This window comes from Amborella trichopoda, chromosome 11 (assembly GCF_054954075.1).
Source record: "Amborella trichopoda isolate Santa Cruz 75 chromosome 11, AtrichopodaSantaCruz75HAP2 v2.0, whole genome shotgun sequence".
NCBI classification, from domain to species: Eukaryota; Viridiplantae; Streptophyta; class Magnoliopsida; order Amborellales; family Amborellaceae; genus Amborella; species Amborella trichopoda.
In genome coordinates, this window is record NC_142346.1 from 38,444,378 (window position 1) to 38,461,625 (window position 17,248).

At 36.0% G+C, this 17,248-nt stretch overlaps 1 protein-coding gene across 2 annotated transcripts; it reads right to left on the reverse strand.

Annotated features, from left to right (window-relative positions):
- Positions 1 to 508: 508 nt before the first annotated feature.
- On the reverse strand, positions 509 to 8,103 carry LOC18436844 (ribonucleoside-diphosphate reductase large subunit). Of its 2 annotated transcripts, XM_006847066.4 has the most exons (17): positions 7,473 to 8,103; positions 6,098 to 6,159; positions 5,883 to 5,970; positions 5,315 to 5,578; positions 4,931 to 5,171; positions 4,767 to 4,843; positions 3,320 to 3,490; positions 3,152 to 3,244; positions 2,922 to 3,071; positions 2,708 to 2,794; positions 2,404 to 2,568; positions 2,188 to 2,307; positions 1,853 to 2,055; positions 1,610 to 1,759; positions 1,364 to 1,511; positions 970 to 1,053; positions 509 to 872 (listed from the first exon to the last, which is right to left on the reverse strand). In XM_006847066.4, the coding sequence occupies exons 1-17, from the start codon at positions 7,698 to 7,700 to the stop codon at positions 771 to 773; spliced, it is 2,433 nt and encodes an 810-aa protein (XP_006847129.1). In that variant the 5' UTR covers positions 7,701 to 8,103; the 3' UTR covers positions 509 to 770. The 2 variants fall into 2 exon arrangements, with proteins under 2 accessions (XP_006847129.1, XP_088707721.1); XM_088851595.1 differs by having other exon boundaries at positions 1,610 to 2,055.
- Between the last annotated feature and the right edge of the window lie 9,145 nt (positions 8,104 to 17,248).

Here is a 17,248-nt window from a genome sequence, read left to right on the forward strand (position 1 = left end):
GCTAACGCACAAGCTTACAATACATATAGTAGCTGCTTACTTTCAGTTCATTGTTTGTAATTTAAAGAGATAACATTGCCTTTGACATACATGGCCAAGCTTTTGGCCTGAAGTAAAATAATGCCACTCCATTCGATAGAACATATTGATGGCTCTCACAGATTATGCATTTGACTTGGGAAGTAGATCCGGAAGACTTCATATACAAATGCAAATAAATAACAACATCTGCGGACTCGGAATAGGATAACAATTAGGAGCTCTTAAGCTATCTCTAAATTTTGGAACTTGTTTTCAAGCACAAGATGAGTATCAAAATCTAGATCGTACCCATTAATCGGTCAAAAAATCAACATTGAACAAAAAACATAAAACAATTTAAAGGTCCTTCAAATCTATGGATCGAAATAGAAACACTAGATTGAACATTCGAAAATCGTAGATTCAAAGTCAATGGAGAGATTGCTTAGGGTCAATAATAGCCAACAGGTGCAAGTGGGCTCTCCACTTGTAAGCAAAGACTTCACTTTCAAATTATTGTCTAGAATATACAAAATTTAAGTGCATTAAACCCACAAGTTAAAGAAATATATCAATCACACATTTCATTAAACAAAATAGGCCACAGACTAAACTAGAGGCAACCTCTGCACATGTTATGAGTCACAAATTTCCAAGTGATGCTGAGGGAGAAAAGTATTCTCCCTTAAGAGGAGGGCCTTAAACTTAGAAATACTATTTGAGGAGAGAAATAGAATCCAAATCTCTTTTTAACTTCCGCAGGCCATGCACTCTTCCATATTCTCCAAAGAACAAACCATTTGTGCCATCTTCGCATCATCATCATCACGTGCAGGCTTGGGGCTTTCCTGCTGTATATCCATAAAACTTACAGTTCATACTAAAGTAAAAAGATACAACTTTCAGATTTCAGAATTACCAAATACTATACCCTAAGGCCACCATTACCTTGAGAAGAGAGGTATCCACAGTGAACTTGATTGCATCCGCGGCAGCACGAGAACGCAAATAGTACATTCCAGTTTTCAGGCCCTTAAATTCCAACAAACATTCAATGAAGTGCAAATCTTTACAAATAAGAGAAAATACAAAACCCAGTAGATTACTTTTTTGTAGGAATTATGATCACCATAGATGCACTGAATTGTGATGAAGAAAGATTGGGGAAACCATAAAGTCAAATCAATGTCTGGTAGGCCCCACTATCACCGTCACTGTTCAAAGCATTGACTGTACCCTCATGACCAAAACCCATGAATTATAAGGGCTACATATAAGGGGCCTATATTGGTTTCGAGTAATAGCAATTATTGTAAGCATTAAAAAATGAGCTGATTATTACCTTGGACCAGGCATAGAAGTGCAAGGAAGTGAGCTTCCCAAAATTGGGCTGGTCCATATGGATGTTCAAGCTCTGGCTCTGATCAATATAGCAACCACGATCAACAGCCATGTCCACCAAAGTCCTTTGCTTTATCTCCCAAACAGTCCTGTAAATAAGATCTCCATATAAGTTCTCAGAGAAGATAACATCCTAAAAGTTACATTTCCGGATACAAATAAAAACATAGAAATGACCAGTAGTTACTTGTAAATGGCCTTGAGATCATCTGGCACTTCAGGGATTTTCTGGACAGAACCATTCTCATAAATTATTTTGTTTTTTAGGGCAGGAGACCACAGACCCATCTCCGTTAAATCGTGAAGAAGATGCTTGTTCACCACGACAAATTCACCACTGCAAAAGCAAGGAAAGTCATTTCTTATAAATGGTTTTTGCTCATGTAAAGCAAGTTTCAATTTTTTTGGGTTAAAGAAGAAAAAAATATACCTAAGAACTCTTCGACTGTATATATTGGAGGTGTAAGGTTCAAAACACTCGTTATTTCCAAGAATCTGGCTAGTAGAAGCCGTGGGCATTGGAGCAACAAGAAGGGAGTTTCTCACTCCATTCTTTGCAATCATGTTCCTTAGAGCAGCCCAATCCCATCGGTTGGATGGATTTACACCCCACATGTCAAGTTGAAGTATTCCCTGCGTACAAGTTGTTCTCAGACTATCTACAACAATAAAAAAAATAAAAAAGTGCAGAAAAACATAAGGTTTATTTATTTGTTAGATTTCAAAATACATTTGGTTGGCAGGATTCAGAGTATCAAGACAAACCTTGCTCACAGGACTCCCAAAATATGTCTCGTAAGGGCCCTCTTTCACAGCAAGTTCAGAAGACGCTTTCAAGGCATGGTAGTAAATGGTTTCAAAAATATCTTTATTCAGCTGCTGGGCCTGCACAAGCCAGTAAAGTGATTCGATGTTTGACAAACATATGCACAATAAAAAGAACTGCCATAGTTCAATAGAACAAATAGCAATTATTCTCACCTCTGGTGAATCAAATGGCATACCAAGCAGTATGAAAGTGTCTGCAAGACCTTGCACACCTATTCCAATTGGCCTGTGCCTCAAATTTGAGGTTTTCGCAGTTTCAACAGGGTAAAAGTTGACATCTATGATTTTGTTGAGATTAGCAGTAACTATTGCAGTAACCTGCTTCAGCAAATAAAAGAGGAGGTCATTCAAAAGCAATCTGTTAGGCAAAGACTCGAGTATGAGAAAGAAACAGAAAGAGAAAGAAAATCCAATCAAATACAAACCACAGTTGGACAGAAGGAAAGAAGTAAGATACCTCTGCCAGCTTATCAAAATCAAAGTATTTGTTCTTAGATCCCCTGCTTCCAACCAGCTTTGAAGGATGTGACTCTATGGGAACCCCCTGCAATAAAAGCAGCAAGATTAATAAACAACTAAGCAATAAAGTAGGGGCAAGTACCAACTCCTTCTCGCTCTTTTGTTTTCAGAGAAACAATTTCTCCTGTTTACAGAGAAACAAGAAATCTTACGTTTTCCCTCACATATCTTGGCAGTGCAATAGATGCCAAATTACACACCGCAGTTTCCGTAGGACTTGTATATTCAACAACCTCAGTACACAGATTCGAACACTTGATTGTGCCCAAATTTTGTTGGTTGCTTTTTCTATTGCACATATCCTGTAACAAGGATCCAGCGGTAAAATATGGCCCAATAGAACTCAAAAACAAGTGAATTGGACAACTGAAAGATAGGATACCTTGAAAAGCATGTATGGTGTTCCAGTTTCTATCTGAGATTCCAAAATTGCAAACCAAAGTTTTTGTGCCTTCACAACCTTTCTTTCTTTCCCCTGCTTCCAACAACAAAAGTCAGAAACTTCACTCTCAATCAGGAATATCAATGTTCATACCATAATTAATAGTACCTCGCGTTCATATCTAGTGTATAGTTCTTCAAATTCCTCGCCCCAACAATCAGCTAGACCTGTAGCTTCATTGGGACAAAACAAGGACCATTCCCCATTTTCCTGGACCCTTCTCATAAAGAGATCAGGCACCCAAAGTGCATAAAAGAGATCCCTTGCCCTGTTTTCTTCCTGCAAATGATAAATACATAAGATCAGGACACCAAGTAGAGTGAGAATCACAAATAACAAATGCATATCTAAAAGCAAATATGCAATCTTCAATATGCTTCAGGCATGTGTATTCATAGTTAGCAAGGAATAATAATATATCCGTAAATCAAAATATCAGCAATAAATAAGTTTTATTTTAAAAAATTGAAAAAGAAATCGTATCAAAAATATGAATCACCAAAAAGAGGTAAGTTATACAATCATGAATATTTTATATTTGGCTCAAAAAAAATGGAGTTAAAAATTGAATATGTATCATAGATTAATTGGGAGCATGAAATAAAATAACGACAACAATGCTAAACACAAGAACTACATTAGTAAATAAAAGAACAATAAACTAATGTATATGATTATTTTTCAAAAAATAAAAAAAGACCCTCAACATGGGATTGCAATTAACTAAAACAAAATATAAGGGCCCAAATATGTAAGATAGCGGTCCATCCAAATGCTACATTGCATATACCAATTGAATAAAAATATAAAAATATAAATAGAAAATTAATCAAACCTCTCTATGTTTTATTTAAAACAACAAAATTCTCAAGCAAATTCAAATTTCATGCTGAATTCTTAATTGCCTAGTATTATTGAACCTCTCTTGTTTTTTATAAGGATGCTCTAGGTTTAAAGAAAAACAATTTTTTTCATTGAGTTACTCATCTTCTAACTCTCCCTATTATTTTGAGATATATCATTATTTTTTCTCTCATTTTTTGGAAAATCTATACCTTTTATTTTTTTCGTACACTTTGTTTTTAGGGAACTTAATGGTGAAATCTTTCATAAAATTTTTGTTAAAGCAATAATTTTAATTTATTCCCATTGTTAATGTGCTTATCTTAAACCAAAATTCAATAATATTAAGTTAATGATGAAATAAAGTTACAAGGAAGAAGTTTTTGGGAAAAGTTTATTGAAAAAAAGATCATCATCATCAAAGCCTTTCCAATTAATTGGGATCAATTACACAAATCCTGATCCACCATTTTGCTCTATTAAGAGCCATACACCTTCAATGAGGCCATAAGTCCCCATATCTTTTATATTTTCTTGAAAAAATACAAAATACTGATTTATATTGGTTCTATTTAAAAAAGAAACTCAAAGTTCTTAGCGAATTTCAAAAGATCAGAGATCTTTTGAAAAAATTGTGTTTTAAACAAAGACTTGCTGACAATGGTTGTATTCCCACACACCAATTTGTTAGTAGAATGACTTAAAAGAATACCTTCCCATGATTCTTCCTCAAATCCAGAAACTCAAAAACATCAGCATGCCATGGTTCAAGGTAGACAGAAAATGCACCTAAATCCAAAAGAAAGGAAACCCTTTTATCATATATCTCTAAATCAAGAATCAGAAATACGATTAAACCAAGAACGAGTAAATTACCCTTCCTCTTGCCTCCCCCTTGATCGACATAACGAGCAGTGTCATTGAACACTCGTAGCATTGGAACTATCCCATTAGATGTGCCATTTGTACCACGAATGTAGCTACTAGTAGCTCGAATATTATGGACAGAAACACCAATGCCTCCTGCTGATTTGCTAATAACAGCACACTCCTTGAGGGTATCATATATACCCTCAATGCTATCTTCTTTCATACACACAAGAAAGCAGCTGCTTAACTGATTAGAAAAGAAAATAAAAATATTAAGTTGTTTGACAAGAGGAATCATTTGTAACAGGGAGTATATATGCAATTCGGAAAACACAGAGGTAAATATAAAAATATATTATTCATTATTGAAAAAAATTCAAAAAGCCATACTTGGGGACGAGGTGTCCCAGAATTGAACAAGGTTGGAGAAGCATGAGTGAACCAACGTTGAGACATCAAATGATATGTCCTTAGAGCAGAATCAATGTCTTCCTTGTGAATGCCAACAGCTACTCTCATCAACATATGTTGAGGCCTCTCAACAACCTTTCCTTGAACTTTTAGAAGATAAGATCGCTCGAGAGTTTTGAACCCAAAATAATCATAGTCAAAGTCCCGATCATAGATAATCTCACTATCCAGTCGGGCAGCATTCTGGAAAAAATAAGTGAATAAACAAACACCAAAGAAATGTAGTCAAAGGCAAAACACAATAGCACTATTGTGGCTTATTGGGTTTCAAGAAAACAGCAAAAGAGAAAATAAGCCTAGAGCCATAAATCAAAAGAGGCCACAATCATGAACTAGCTATAAATAACAGCAGTTAGACATAATCCAAACAGCAAGATGTAAGACGCATCATAATTAAGAGAAGACATGCAAAAGCCAAGATTGCACCCACTGCCTGATGTTTAATAATCAATCACTTATTGTGAGACCTCTTCTGTAACTTGCTTACCTTCATGATTATTTCATAAACATCATCAGCAACCAATGGAGCTTTCTGTCCTGATCTAGCATTAAAGTGGTTGTACATCTCTTTGATCCTGCAACAAAAAAAATCAATGTCCAATAAAACCTAAACAACTGGAATTTAACAAATATGAATTGATAAAAATAAAGGAGGATGCTCCCAAAAAGTAATCAAACAGGAGCCAGATCATCCAAACTTACGTCTCTGAAAATGATTTCTTGGTATTCTTGTGTAGGTTTGAAATAACGATCCTTGCAGCAAGCTTAAACAAATAACAAAGGCTATGTCAGACCATGTCATTCATAACCATTAGAAACAATCAAAGAGCAATAAATAATCACTGAGCAAACCAAAAAAAAAAACCTAGAAAAATATAACAACAAAGAAAAAGAAGGAAATGACCAATAAAATAAGAACAACCAATAGCAACCTATTTGTGGTGATATGTATCTCACAATCCCTAGAGAGCACAAAAAGAAAAGAGGCTAAATAAATGAAATCTGCATCTTGAGACAGAACAAGAACACCAAGAGCTCATGTTTAATGCAAAATAGCCTAAAGAAATATTCATACTGGAAATACCATCCTTTCCATATGTCTTTTTGTTTTCACAAACAAGTGCTTGATGAAGCAGTAGAGCTGTAGCATCTATAAAAGATGTCTTACGTTTAAACTCAATCATGATTAAACTTATAGTTTTAGGATCCAAGCTCAGTCTTGATCATTAATGTCTTGACCGCATAAATATTGCACCCTATGTTTGAATCCTGCCATTGAACACTGCAAAAAGAAAGTTTGTTTGCTTTGTAAATAGGAGAAAATTTAAAATCATAGAGTCAAACAAGAGAGAGTTTGCATATTTATTGTTTACTGGATCATATCCCAAAATTATACTCATGACTTGTTAAGCCCAAACCCAACCAAAAAACTAAAATGAACATGAAAAGGGGGACAGAGAGAGAGAGAGAGAGAGAGAGAGAGAGAGAGAGAGAGAGAGAGAGAGAGATTGCAAGCACAGAAAGTAAACATCTGGCCAATGAAAAAAAAAAGAGAACACACACACACATCCTGTAGCTATTGCAACGGCAGGACTTAAGCTTGGGTTGATTATTCAGGTGTTCACAGTTGCAACAGTATGCACCAAGTTCAAAACTACAGCTGAATTGTCCCCCAAAAAAAAGGCACACCGATGAGAGAGACTGAACAAGTGACGCATGGACACAAAAAATATCAAACCAGAGCCTGATATGTAAACCATAGGCAAAACCAGCAGAAACAAGCTAAGTATGAATTATTTATACAGCAATAAGATAGAACATAAATTTTAAATGAAATTTGACAAAAACATTGGCAAGCAAAAGCAATAAACGCTGTGAATGAAATGATCCCAAACATCAAAACCAGGTTGTAACAAGTCAATAAAATCAAAACAGAAAAACAGGCATGAAAATAGAAAAAAGAAAAAGCACAATCAAGACCAGAAAGCCTGTCCTTCAAACACAAATAACCATATCAACCTCTACCATCTATTTTAACTTCAGAAAAAAGGAAATCAAACCAGCAAAAATCACTCACTGATGCATAATCAGGATGACATGCAGTCATGGCAGCAGCAGTTTCCGCAGCGAGCTCATCAAGCTGGCTTGTTGTTACCCCCTTATAAACACCAGCGCAAACCTTCTGAGCCACAAGCACAGGCTCACAATGCTCAGTGCTCAAGCCATAGCTCAGCTTCTTCAACCTCGCAGTGATCTTGTCAAAGTGGACAGCCTCTTGCCTCCCATCTCTCTTAACCACATACATCTCTGTAATCAGAGAAGAAACGCAACAAACGGATCAATATCAAGATCACCTCTTTCTCCCTATATAAGAAATTTGAGCAAACGCTTGGCCTGCAATCACGAATCTCCACTTCACCGAATCCTAAAAACTAAGCTTTAGGGTATAAAGGTAGAATCGATCCAGAAATTTCTAGCCTGAAATTGGCCTGAAACTTCAAATTCCTTTGATCTAAACCTGGCAGAAGGGATGTCTCGATTGGTACTAGGGTTAAAAGAGAGAGTTGCAAAGAAATATCAAGAGACACAGAGAGAGAGAGAGAGAGAGAGAGGGGGAATTGCAGAGAGAAGAGGGGAGGAGGGCGTGGCTATAAGGGGGAAATTAGGGTTGGGGTTCCCCCGCAAAATGAGTTTGAAAAGTTCCCGCCATGGAAAAGGAGGGGCCCTGCGTTGGTTTAAAGGGGACAGCGACACTAAAAAAGCAAGGGGAATGAGAGCGTTTTAATGGAATCCAACTTCAAACATTAGGCGCCATTTTTTTTAGTTCTTGAGATTGGGATCGCGTACCATGATCCACAGGCCCATAGGGTTATGTACGCTTAACACCATTGATCCACAGAGCGACGGTGATAGCGAATAAGAGAAACGGCCAGAACATGATAAGACCGGGTGTTGATTCCTTGATTCCCACTCCTTATTCATGACCGTTAGGGCGTTGATTTTGATGGTGATCAACGGTTATAACTTGTGAGCACGGATTTTCAATGGTCATAGGGATCATAAAGTGCCACCCTTTGAGGGTAATGTCGAGGGCATTCAACTTTTTGGTGGCCCCGCTATTTTAGAAGGACTACGATCTCTCGCATCAGAAAACAAAGTACAAATTAAAGGTTAATTTTATTGATGATGATTTCATTATCAAATACTTTCTTAGGTTTACTTTAAAGGAGCTCTGAAGATGGCAATAAGGCCTAGAAATGAGTTCATACTTTGTAAACCATCCCAAGAAAGTTGGCCTTAACCTACCCTTGCTTTACAATTACAGTCAACTCTGTAAATTCTTTAAAATGGCAGATGAAACCATCTCAAATACTTCTTTTGACCCAACTTCTTCCTCTGATCCAGATTTAGAACTTATGTTTTTAAAACAAGAACACCTTTTTGAAATAACCTATACCCCATAAAAGTTTTCTGAAACTCGTTCTCAATTAATTAATCATTATCATGTTTATGATAAATCTAACTTAAATTGGACTAAACAAATCAAAAAATTTTGTGGAAAAAAGAATCAAGAAGTCATCAAATAATATGTTCAAACCTCTTCTTTTGACCAACACCATATCCCAGCCAATCAAGCTGAACAATATATCACCATTAGCCTCCCCAAAAACCTTTTCCCCCAATGGCTTAAAGAAGGATATACCCATATCCATTTTGGAGCCATAAACTAGCCCCAACCTTCCATGGTCGGAAAGGAATGGAAGCAATAAATAGAATTGCATTGTTAGACACCAGATTTCTGGAATACCAGCATGATTGCATCGGAACAATCCAAACAACCCTATATGCTGGCACAATTTTTGTTACCTCCTTTCTTAAGTTCAATATCCCTATCAGAGACCCCCATTTGAGCTCTGTTTTCAAATTTCAATTACAAATTACTGGCAAAAGACAAATTGAAACTGCTTCTGTAGCCACACTCCATTACCAAATGGTGTATAGGCTTAAGAATCATGCTTTTGATATTGTTATACCTTTAACCCCTGAATGTGAAAACACTGCCCTGTTTATCAAAGTTGATAATAACTCCCAACCTGTATGTCATTACATCCTGAGACAGATATTAAGGGAACAGTTGCTTGAGTTAATTCCATCTTCATGTGTTACGAATTATGAAAATTTACAAACCCAAAGTCAACCTGTGATGCAGTCTGAATCTAAAATGACAAGGTTGCCATATGGAATGGTCCAAATAAGTTTCCAGTCCCCAAGCAATATTGAAAATCAAACCAGAGAAATATTCCCTACCCAATTTTAAGGATTACTTGAAAAAGTCCCAATTGTTGCATTTGATAAAAATGGGAATCCTATTTATGAACAAAAGACCTCAGATGGTCATAATTTGTTTGATTATTGTAACTGTCCTACTTGCATCCAATATCAAAATGATGTTGAAGAGAATAAAAAGAAAATTTCTTCTCAACAAAAACTTTACCAAAGGTTCATTGATGGCGATCCTAAAGTTGGATTATTAGGTGAAAGTTCTGGAAAATGAGATTATTATGTAACTTATGGCAGTCAACACCCAAAAACACTTGAAACTTCTGAAATCATCCCTACTGGATTGGAAGACAAGAATTATGCTACTGATGAAAAGTCTTACATTTCTAAATTCATGATGTTTGATCCTTACAGTTCTAATTATGCTAATAATTTTCCTTCCATTACATGATTATGAAAAGATCCAGGATAATGAAAGACATGTATGGAATATTAGAAACCCTACTACCAGATATTCTACTGAGGCTTTAAAGACAATTTCTCCTATTGAAACAAGCCTTAACCGGCAAGCTGAGAATGTTAAGTCTCAAAACTTAGCATTGCTCTGGATAAAAGAAAAACAGAATAATATGTCTTATCAGTTACAAGGTTTAACTAACATAATTATGCAGTTAAAAGAAAAAATACATCTGTTGCATGAAGAATTGATGCAGATTTTGTATTCAGTTAAAGATATTCATTAGCAATCTTACTTGTTAAATCAAAAGGGAAAAGAAAAAATATTTTTGGAAAAACAATTGCAAAGTCTTAAGAAAGACCTTTGGATGAAATCTCAGTATTCTCAATCTCCATACCAATCTCAATTTCAACCATTATTAGGAAATCCTTATGTCCCAAACTACCCAACTTTGAGAAATCCTGACCCTTTTCCTCCTACAAGAACCATATATCCTCCTACAGGTTCGATTCCTCCAAGAAATTTTGGTTTTAAGTCTTTTAGCTCTTTTGAAGATATGTTTTTTCCTCAGTTAAGAAAAAAACCAAACATTTCGGTACCAAGCTCATCCCAAATCCCAGCTCCTAAACCTCCTATTACCTCACAACCAGGTCCAACTCAACCTCCCACAACTATTCCTCCTAAAAATGAAACTCAAATGTTTCAGGCATCATATAGTGATTTTGATGTTATAGCCTCTTCAATACCTACACAAAGCCTGACCTCTCCAAACCTTTACAAGATATGAGTACTTTCTTAAAAACTTGTCTAAAGCCAAATTTAGCAAACCAAATTTTCCATAAACCAAATTAGCAAACCCATCCTCATAAAATTATCTCCTAAAATTGTTATCCAGCATAAACTCTTAGGTTCTTACCTACCAAACAAAGACCTTTTACTAGGCTTTGATATTTTACACCAAGTAAAACTTCAATGGACTTCTAAAGGACTTCATTTTAAAAACCTAACCTTACCCTGGATTGCAAGCATAGACCAGCCCCAGACTTTAGAAACTGTTAGGCAAAAAATTATCTCTGATTGTTGTGTCAATTCTCATTCTGAATTCTTTAAAAAGTGCACCAATCCTATCTGGACAAATCAAAACTTTTATGTCAGACTCCCATTTAAAGAGAATGAGGACATCAATCCTACGAAGGCTTCTCACAGAGGACTAAATCCTAATTTGTTAGACCAAGCTAAACAAGAAATACATGATCTGATGAAGGAATAATTAATTGAACCAACCAGCTCTCCATGGGCATGTGAAGCTTTTTATGTAAATAAAAGAGCTGAGAAATCCTAGGAAAACTTAGATTGGTTATAAATTATCAACCTTTGAATACCTTTCTTGTAGATGATAAATTTCCTTTACCAAACCAGATAGCATTATTTTCCCAGATATCCCATGCTCACATATTTTCAAAGTTTGATTTACAATCTAGATTTTGGTAATTTGGAATACATACGGATGATAGACCAAAAACAACTTTTTGCCTTTCAAATTATCATTTTCAATGGACTATTATGCCCTTTGGTTTGAAAAATGCACCCACTTATTTTCAAAAAGTTTTAACCACCATTTTCGAACCAATCTCAACCCAGGCTTTGATATACATAGATGATATCCTTTTGTTCTCTCCTGATCTAGAAAGGCATACACTACTGTTATAAAAGTTTCATTCTCTTTATTGTAAGTACGGCATTATGCTCTCTGAAAAAAAATGTGTTTTTGCTACTACTGAAATAGACTTTCTTGGTATGCATTTTCATAACGATATGTACAAATTACACCTCAATATAGCTAAGCATTTGCTAGAATTCCCTAACACGCTGTCTTCTGTAAAGAAAATTCAGCAGTTCTTAGGACTTGTAAATTATATGTCCACTTTTATTGCTAAGTTTTCTTTGTTTACCAGTCCTCTTTATCTACTGTTAAAGAAAAAAACACCACCATGGTCAAAGAAATAAACTGAGTATATTCAAGAGCTCAAAAGATTATATCAAAATTTACCTTCTTTGAAAATCCCTTTAACAGGAAAAAGAATTTTGCAAACAGATGCCTCAGATGAATTCTGGGCTTGTATTTTGCTCGACGAAATTGAAAAAGAAAGAATGATTTGTGGTTATAAGAGTGCAAAATTAAAGGATTCAGAACTCCATTACCATTCTACTTTAAAAGAAATCCTTGCTGTCGAAAGAGGAACTGAAAAATTCCAATTTCACCTTATATGACACAATTTCCTTGTTGAAATGGATTTATCTGCCTTCCCTAATATGCTTAAGTTCAAAATTAAAATACTTCTAAACCCCCAGTTACTCAGATGGTCAAACTGGTTTTCACAATGGAATTTTGAATATAAGCACATTTTCGAGAAAAATAATGTTTTGGCAAAAATGTTCTCAAGAAGAAAGTTTTTGAAAAGACCCTGTTCTCCAATTGTTCATTTTTTGGGAGCAATTATTAGCATCAATGATGACAATCCACAGGACCTCCCTGATGAAATTTACGATGTTATCATCAGAAAAACCATGACCTCCAGAAATGATCTAATGCAACAAAAAATGCATGAAATAGTCATTAGAAATCATGGAGATGGCTTTCAAGGAATCCGATCCTTTCCTACATACCCATTTTTGTCCTTTTTCCAAACCAGACACTACTACAACATGCCAAAAGAAGCCATTTGCTTTTTCTGATATCTCCCCAAAACCACCACATATGTTTTAACTTCCATGTAAGAAAACTCTTATCTCACCTTAGACATTGCCATTTTTCACAATGGAACAATTACCACCATCCTAACCCTAGAGCTCTAAACTTTTATAAATTTCTTATAAAACATTACCACTTTAACCAAATGGATCGAATCTTTTGGATACCCCCATAAACCTTACATCATTATCAGTTTCCATCCCCCATATTTATTCTGAACACACCTACATTACCCAACATCCCATATGGAAACCATTGGATGGTATAATTCCAATCTTCTGAATTTTTGGCTATATCAGACAGATTTATGGAAAGAATTAAATATCATTATGTGTTATATTAACCGAATCCAGCCAGAATGGATTCCTGTGGATGTTTATACAAGGAATACAGTGTGGAACAATGAAACCTCCAGGGGACCAGCCTTATTGCACCAGCTTTATCTGTGGCATGCAGACCACCCTCCTCCTGAAGACCCACCCACAGACAGCTCAAGCGATGACACATACATTGGACCATCCCATAGCCCATCTATCACTCATCACACAGCTATGACTCAGATGGATACCCTCTCCAATATGATACAGACTAAAACAGCACTGTGGAGTACTGTTTTGTCGACAGCATTGTGGAGTACTGTTTTGTCGGTAGCACTGTAGAGTACTATTTTGTAGGCAGCACTGTGGAGTACTGTTTTGTCGGCAGCACTGTGGAGTACTGTTTTGTCGGCAGCACTGTGGAACACCGTTTTGTCAGCAGCATTGTGGAACACTGTTCACCTGTCACTGTTTGTCGGCCACCTGTCACTGTTTGTCGGCCACTTGTCACTGTAGATTACCTTTTTACTGTTCAAAAGCCCACCTGTCCAGGCCACCTGTCTTTATTTAATTTTGTTTGAAGTCTGGATTTCGCGTCCGGGGTCTATAAATAGCCTCTAACGTCATTGTAAAGGGCAGACCGCCTCTAGAGCCTCTCAGCCTAGTTTGTTTGCCTTTGGTGTGCTTTGTTTTTCTTACTTGTATGCTTCCTTGTTACTTATCTATCTGCTGTAAATTTTCTTTATGCTTGGAAGATCTTTTCATCAGGTCTTTCTATCTTGTATCTTAGTTTGATCCTTAAAGTTGTTAGACTTTGGTGTGTATCAGTTTAACCTATCTGTTTGTATACTTCACTGTACTTTTACTTCTTTGTTGTTTGTTTACACATCTCATCTTTTGGTATCAAAGCCAAGTTGTCAGTTGAGATTAAATCCATATTTACTTTGTTGACTGGGTTAATCTATAGTCCGTACTTGGATTAGTATGCTTTGCGTGTAGCTGGACTACGATCTCTCGCATCAGAAAACAGAGTACGAATTAAAGGTTAATTTTATTGATGATGATTTCATTATCAAATACTTTCTTAGGTTTACTTAATAGGAGCTCTGAAGATGGCAATAAGGCCTAGAAATGAGTTCATACTTTGTAAACCATCCCAGGAAAGTTGGCCTTAACCTACCCGTGCTTTATAATTACAGTCAACTCTGTAAATTCTTTAAAATGGCAGATGAAACCATCTTAGATACTTCTTTTGACCCAACTGCTTCCTCTGGCCCAGATTTAGAACTTATGTTTTCAAAACAAGAACACCTTTTTGAAATAACCTATACCCCATAAAAGTTATTTGAAACTCGTTTCTCAATTAATTAATCATTATCATGTTTATGATAAATAGAGCTTAAATTGGACTAAACGAATAAAAAAACTTTGTGGAAAAAAGAATCAAGAAGCCATCAAAGAATATGTTCAAACCTCTTCTTTTGACCAACACCATATCCCAGCCAGTCAAGCTGAACAATATATCACCATTAGCCTTCCCAAAAACCTTTTCCCCCAATGGCTTAAAGAAGGATATACCCATATCCATTTTGGAGCCATAAACTAGCCCCAACCTTCCATGGTCGGAAAGGAATGGAAGCAATAAATAGAATTGCATTGTTAGACACCAGATTTCTAGAATACCAGCATGATTGCATCAGAACAATCCAAACAACCCTAAATACTGACACCATTTTTGTTACCTTCTTTCCTAAGTTCAATATCCCTATCAGAGACCCCCATTTGAACTCGGCTTTCAAAGTTTAATTACAAATTACTGGCAAAAGACAAATTGAAACTGCTTTTGTAGCCACACTTCATTACCAAATGGTGTATAGGCTTTAGAATCATGCTTTTGATATTGTTACACCATTAACCCCTGAATGTGAAAACACTGCCCTGTTTAGCAAAGTTGATAATAACTCCCAGCCTGTATGTCATTACATCCCGAGACAGATATCAAGGGAACAGTTGCTTGAGTTAATTTCATCTTCCTGAGTTACGAATTATGAAAATTTACGAACCCAAAGTCAACCTGTGATGCAGTCTGAATCTAAAATGACAAGGTTGCCATATGGAATGGTCCAAATAAGTTTTCAGTCCCCAAGCAATATTGAAAATCAAACAAGAGAAATATTCCCTACTCAATTTCAAGGGTTACTTGAAAATTTCCAATTGTTGCATTTGATAAAAATGGGAATCCTATTTATGAACAAAAGACCTCAGATGGTCATAATTGGTTTGATTATTGTAACTGCCCTACTTGCATCCAAGATCAAGATGATGTTGAAGAGAATAAAAAAAAAGAAAAAAGAAAGAAAATCTCTTCTTAACAAAAACTTCACCAAAGGTTCATTGATGGTGATCCTAAAGTTGGATTATTAGGTGAAAGTTCTAGAAAATGGGATTATTACGTAACTTATAGCAGTCAGCACCCAAAAACACTTGAAACTTCTGAAATCATCCCTACTGGATGGGATGACAAGAATGATGCTACTGATGAAAAGTCTTACATTTCTGAATGCATGATGTTTGATCCTCACAGTTCTAATTATGCTAATAATTTTCCTTCCATTACATGATTATGAAAAGATCCAGGATAATGAAGACATGTATGGAATATTAGAAACCCTACTACCAGATATTCTACTGGGGCTTTAAAGACAATTTCTCCTGTTGAAGCAAGCCTTAACTGGCAAGCTGAGAATGCTAAGTCTCAGAACTTAGCATTGCTCCGGATAGAAGAAAAACAGAATAATATGTCTTCTCAGTTACAAGGTTTAACTAGCTTAATTATGCAGTTAAAAGAAAAAATACATCTGATGGATGAAGAATTGATGCAGATTTTGTATTCAGTTAAAGATATTCATGAGCAATCTTACTTGTTGAATTAAAAGGGAAAAGAAAAAATATTTTTGGAAAAACAATTGCAAAGTCTTGAAAAAGACCTTTGGATGAAATATCAGTATTCTCAGTCTCCATACCAATCTCAATTCCAACCATTATTAGGAAATCCTTATGTCCCAAACTACCCAACTTTTAGAAATCCTGACCCTTTTCCTCCTACAAGAACCATATATCCTCCTACAGGTATGATTCCTCCAAGAAATTTTGGTTTTAGGTCTTTTAGCTCTTTTGAAGATGAAAGATGTTTCCCTGAAGAGATGTTTTTTCCTCAGTTAAGAAAAAAACCAAACATTTTGATACCAAGCTCATCCCAAATCCAGTGACAGGTGGCCGACAAATAGTGACAGGTAGTCGACAAACAGTGACATGTGAACAATGTTTCACAGGGCTGCCGACAAAACAGTATTCCATAGAGCTGCCGACAAAACAGTACTCCACAGTGCTGTCGACAAAACAGTACTCCACAGTGCTGCCGACAAAACAGTAGTCCACAGTGCTGCTGACAAGACAGTACTCCACAGTGTTGTTTTAATCTGTATCATATTGGAGAGGGTATCCATCTGAGTCATAGCTATGTGATGAGTGAATAGATGGGCTATGGGATGGTCCAATGTATGTGTCATCGCTTGAGCTGTCTGTGGGTGGTTCTTCAGGAAGAGGGTGGTCTGCAAACCACAGATAAAGGTCGTGCAATAAAGCTGCTCCCCTGAAGGTTTCATTGTTCCACACTGTATTCCCTGTATAAACATCCACTTGAATCCATTTTGGCTGGATTCGGTTAATATAACACATAATGATCTTTAATTCTTTCCATAAATCTATCTGATATAGCCAGAAATTCAGAAGATTGGAATCATACCATCCAATGGTTTCTATAAATGGGATGTTGGGTAATGTAGGTGTGTTCAAAATAAATCTGGGGAATGGAAACTGATAATGATGTAAGGTTTATGGGGGTATCCAAAAGATGAGATCCATTTGGTTAAAGTGGTAATGTTTTATAAGAAATTTATAAAAGTTTAGAGCTCTGGGGTTAGGATGGTGGTAATTGTTCCATTGTAAAAAATGGCAAAGTCTAAGGTGAGATAGGAGTTTTCTTA

Coding starts and splice junctions, on each gene's coding strand:
- LOC18436844 (XM_088851595.1), bottom strand. CDS start 7,700: ATGTATGTGGTTAAGAGAGATGGGAGGCAAGAGGCTGTCCACTTTGAC. Junction 3,245..3,319: donor ACACTAGATATGAACGCGAG/GTACTATTAATT, acceptor TGTTGGAAGCAG/GGGAAAGAAAGAAAGGTTGT. Junction 1,512..1,609: donor GATCTCAAGGCCATTTACAA/GTAACTACTGGT, acceptor TCTTATTTACAG/GACTGTTTGGGAGATAAAGC.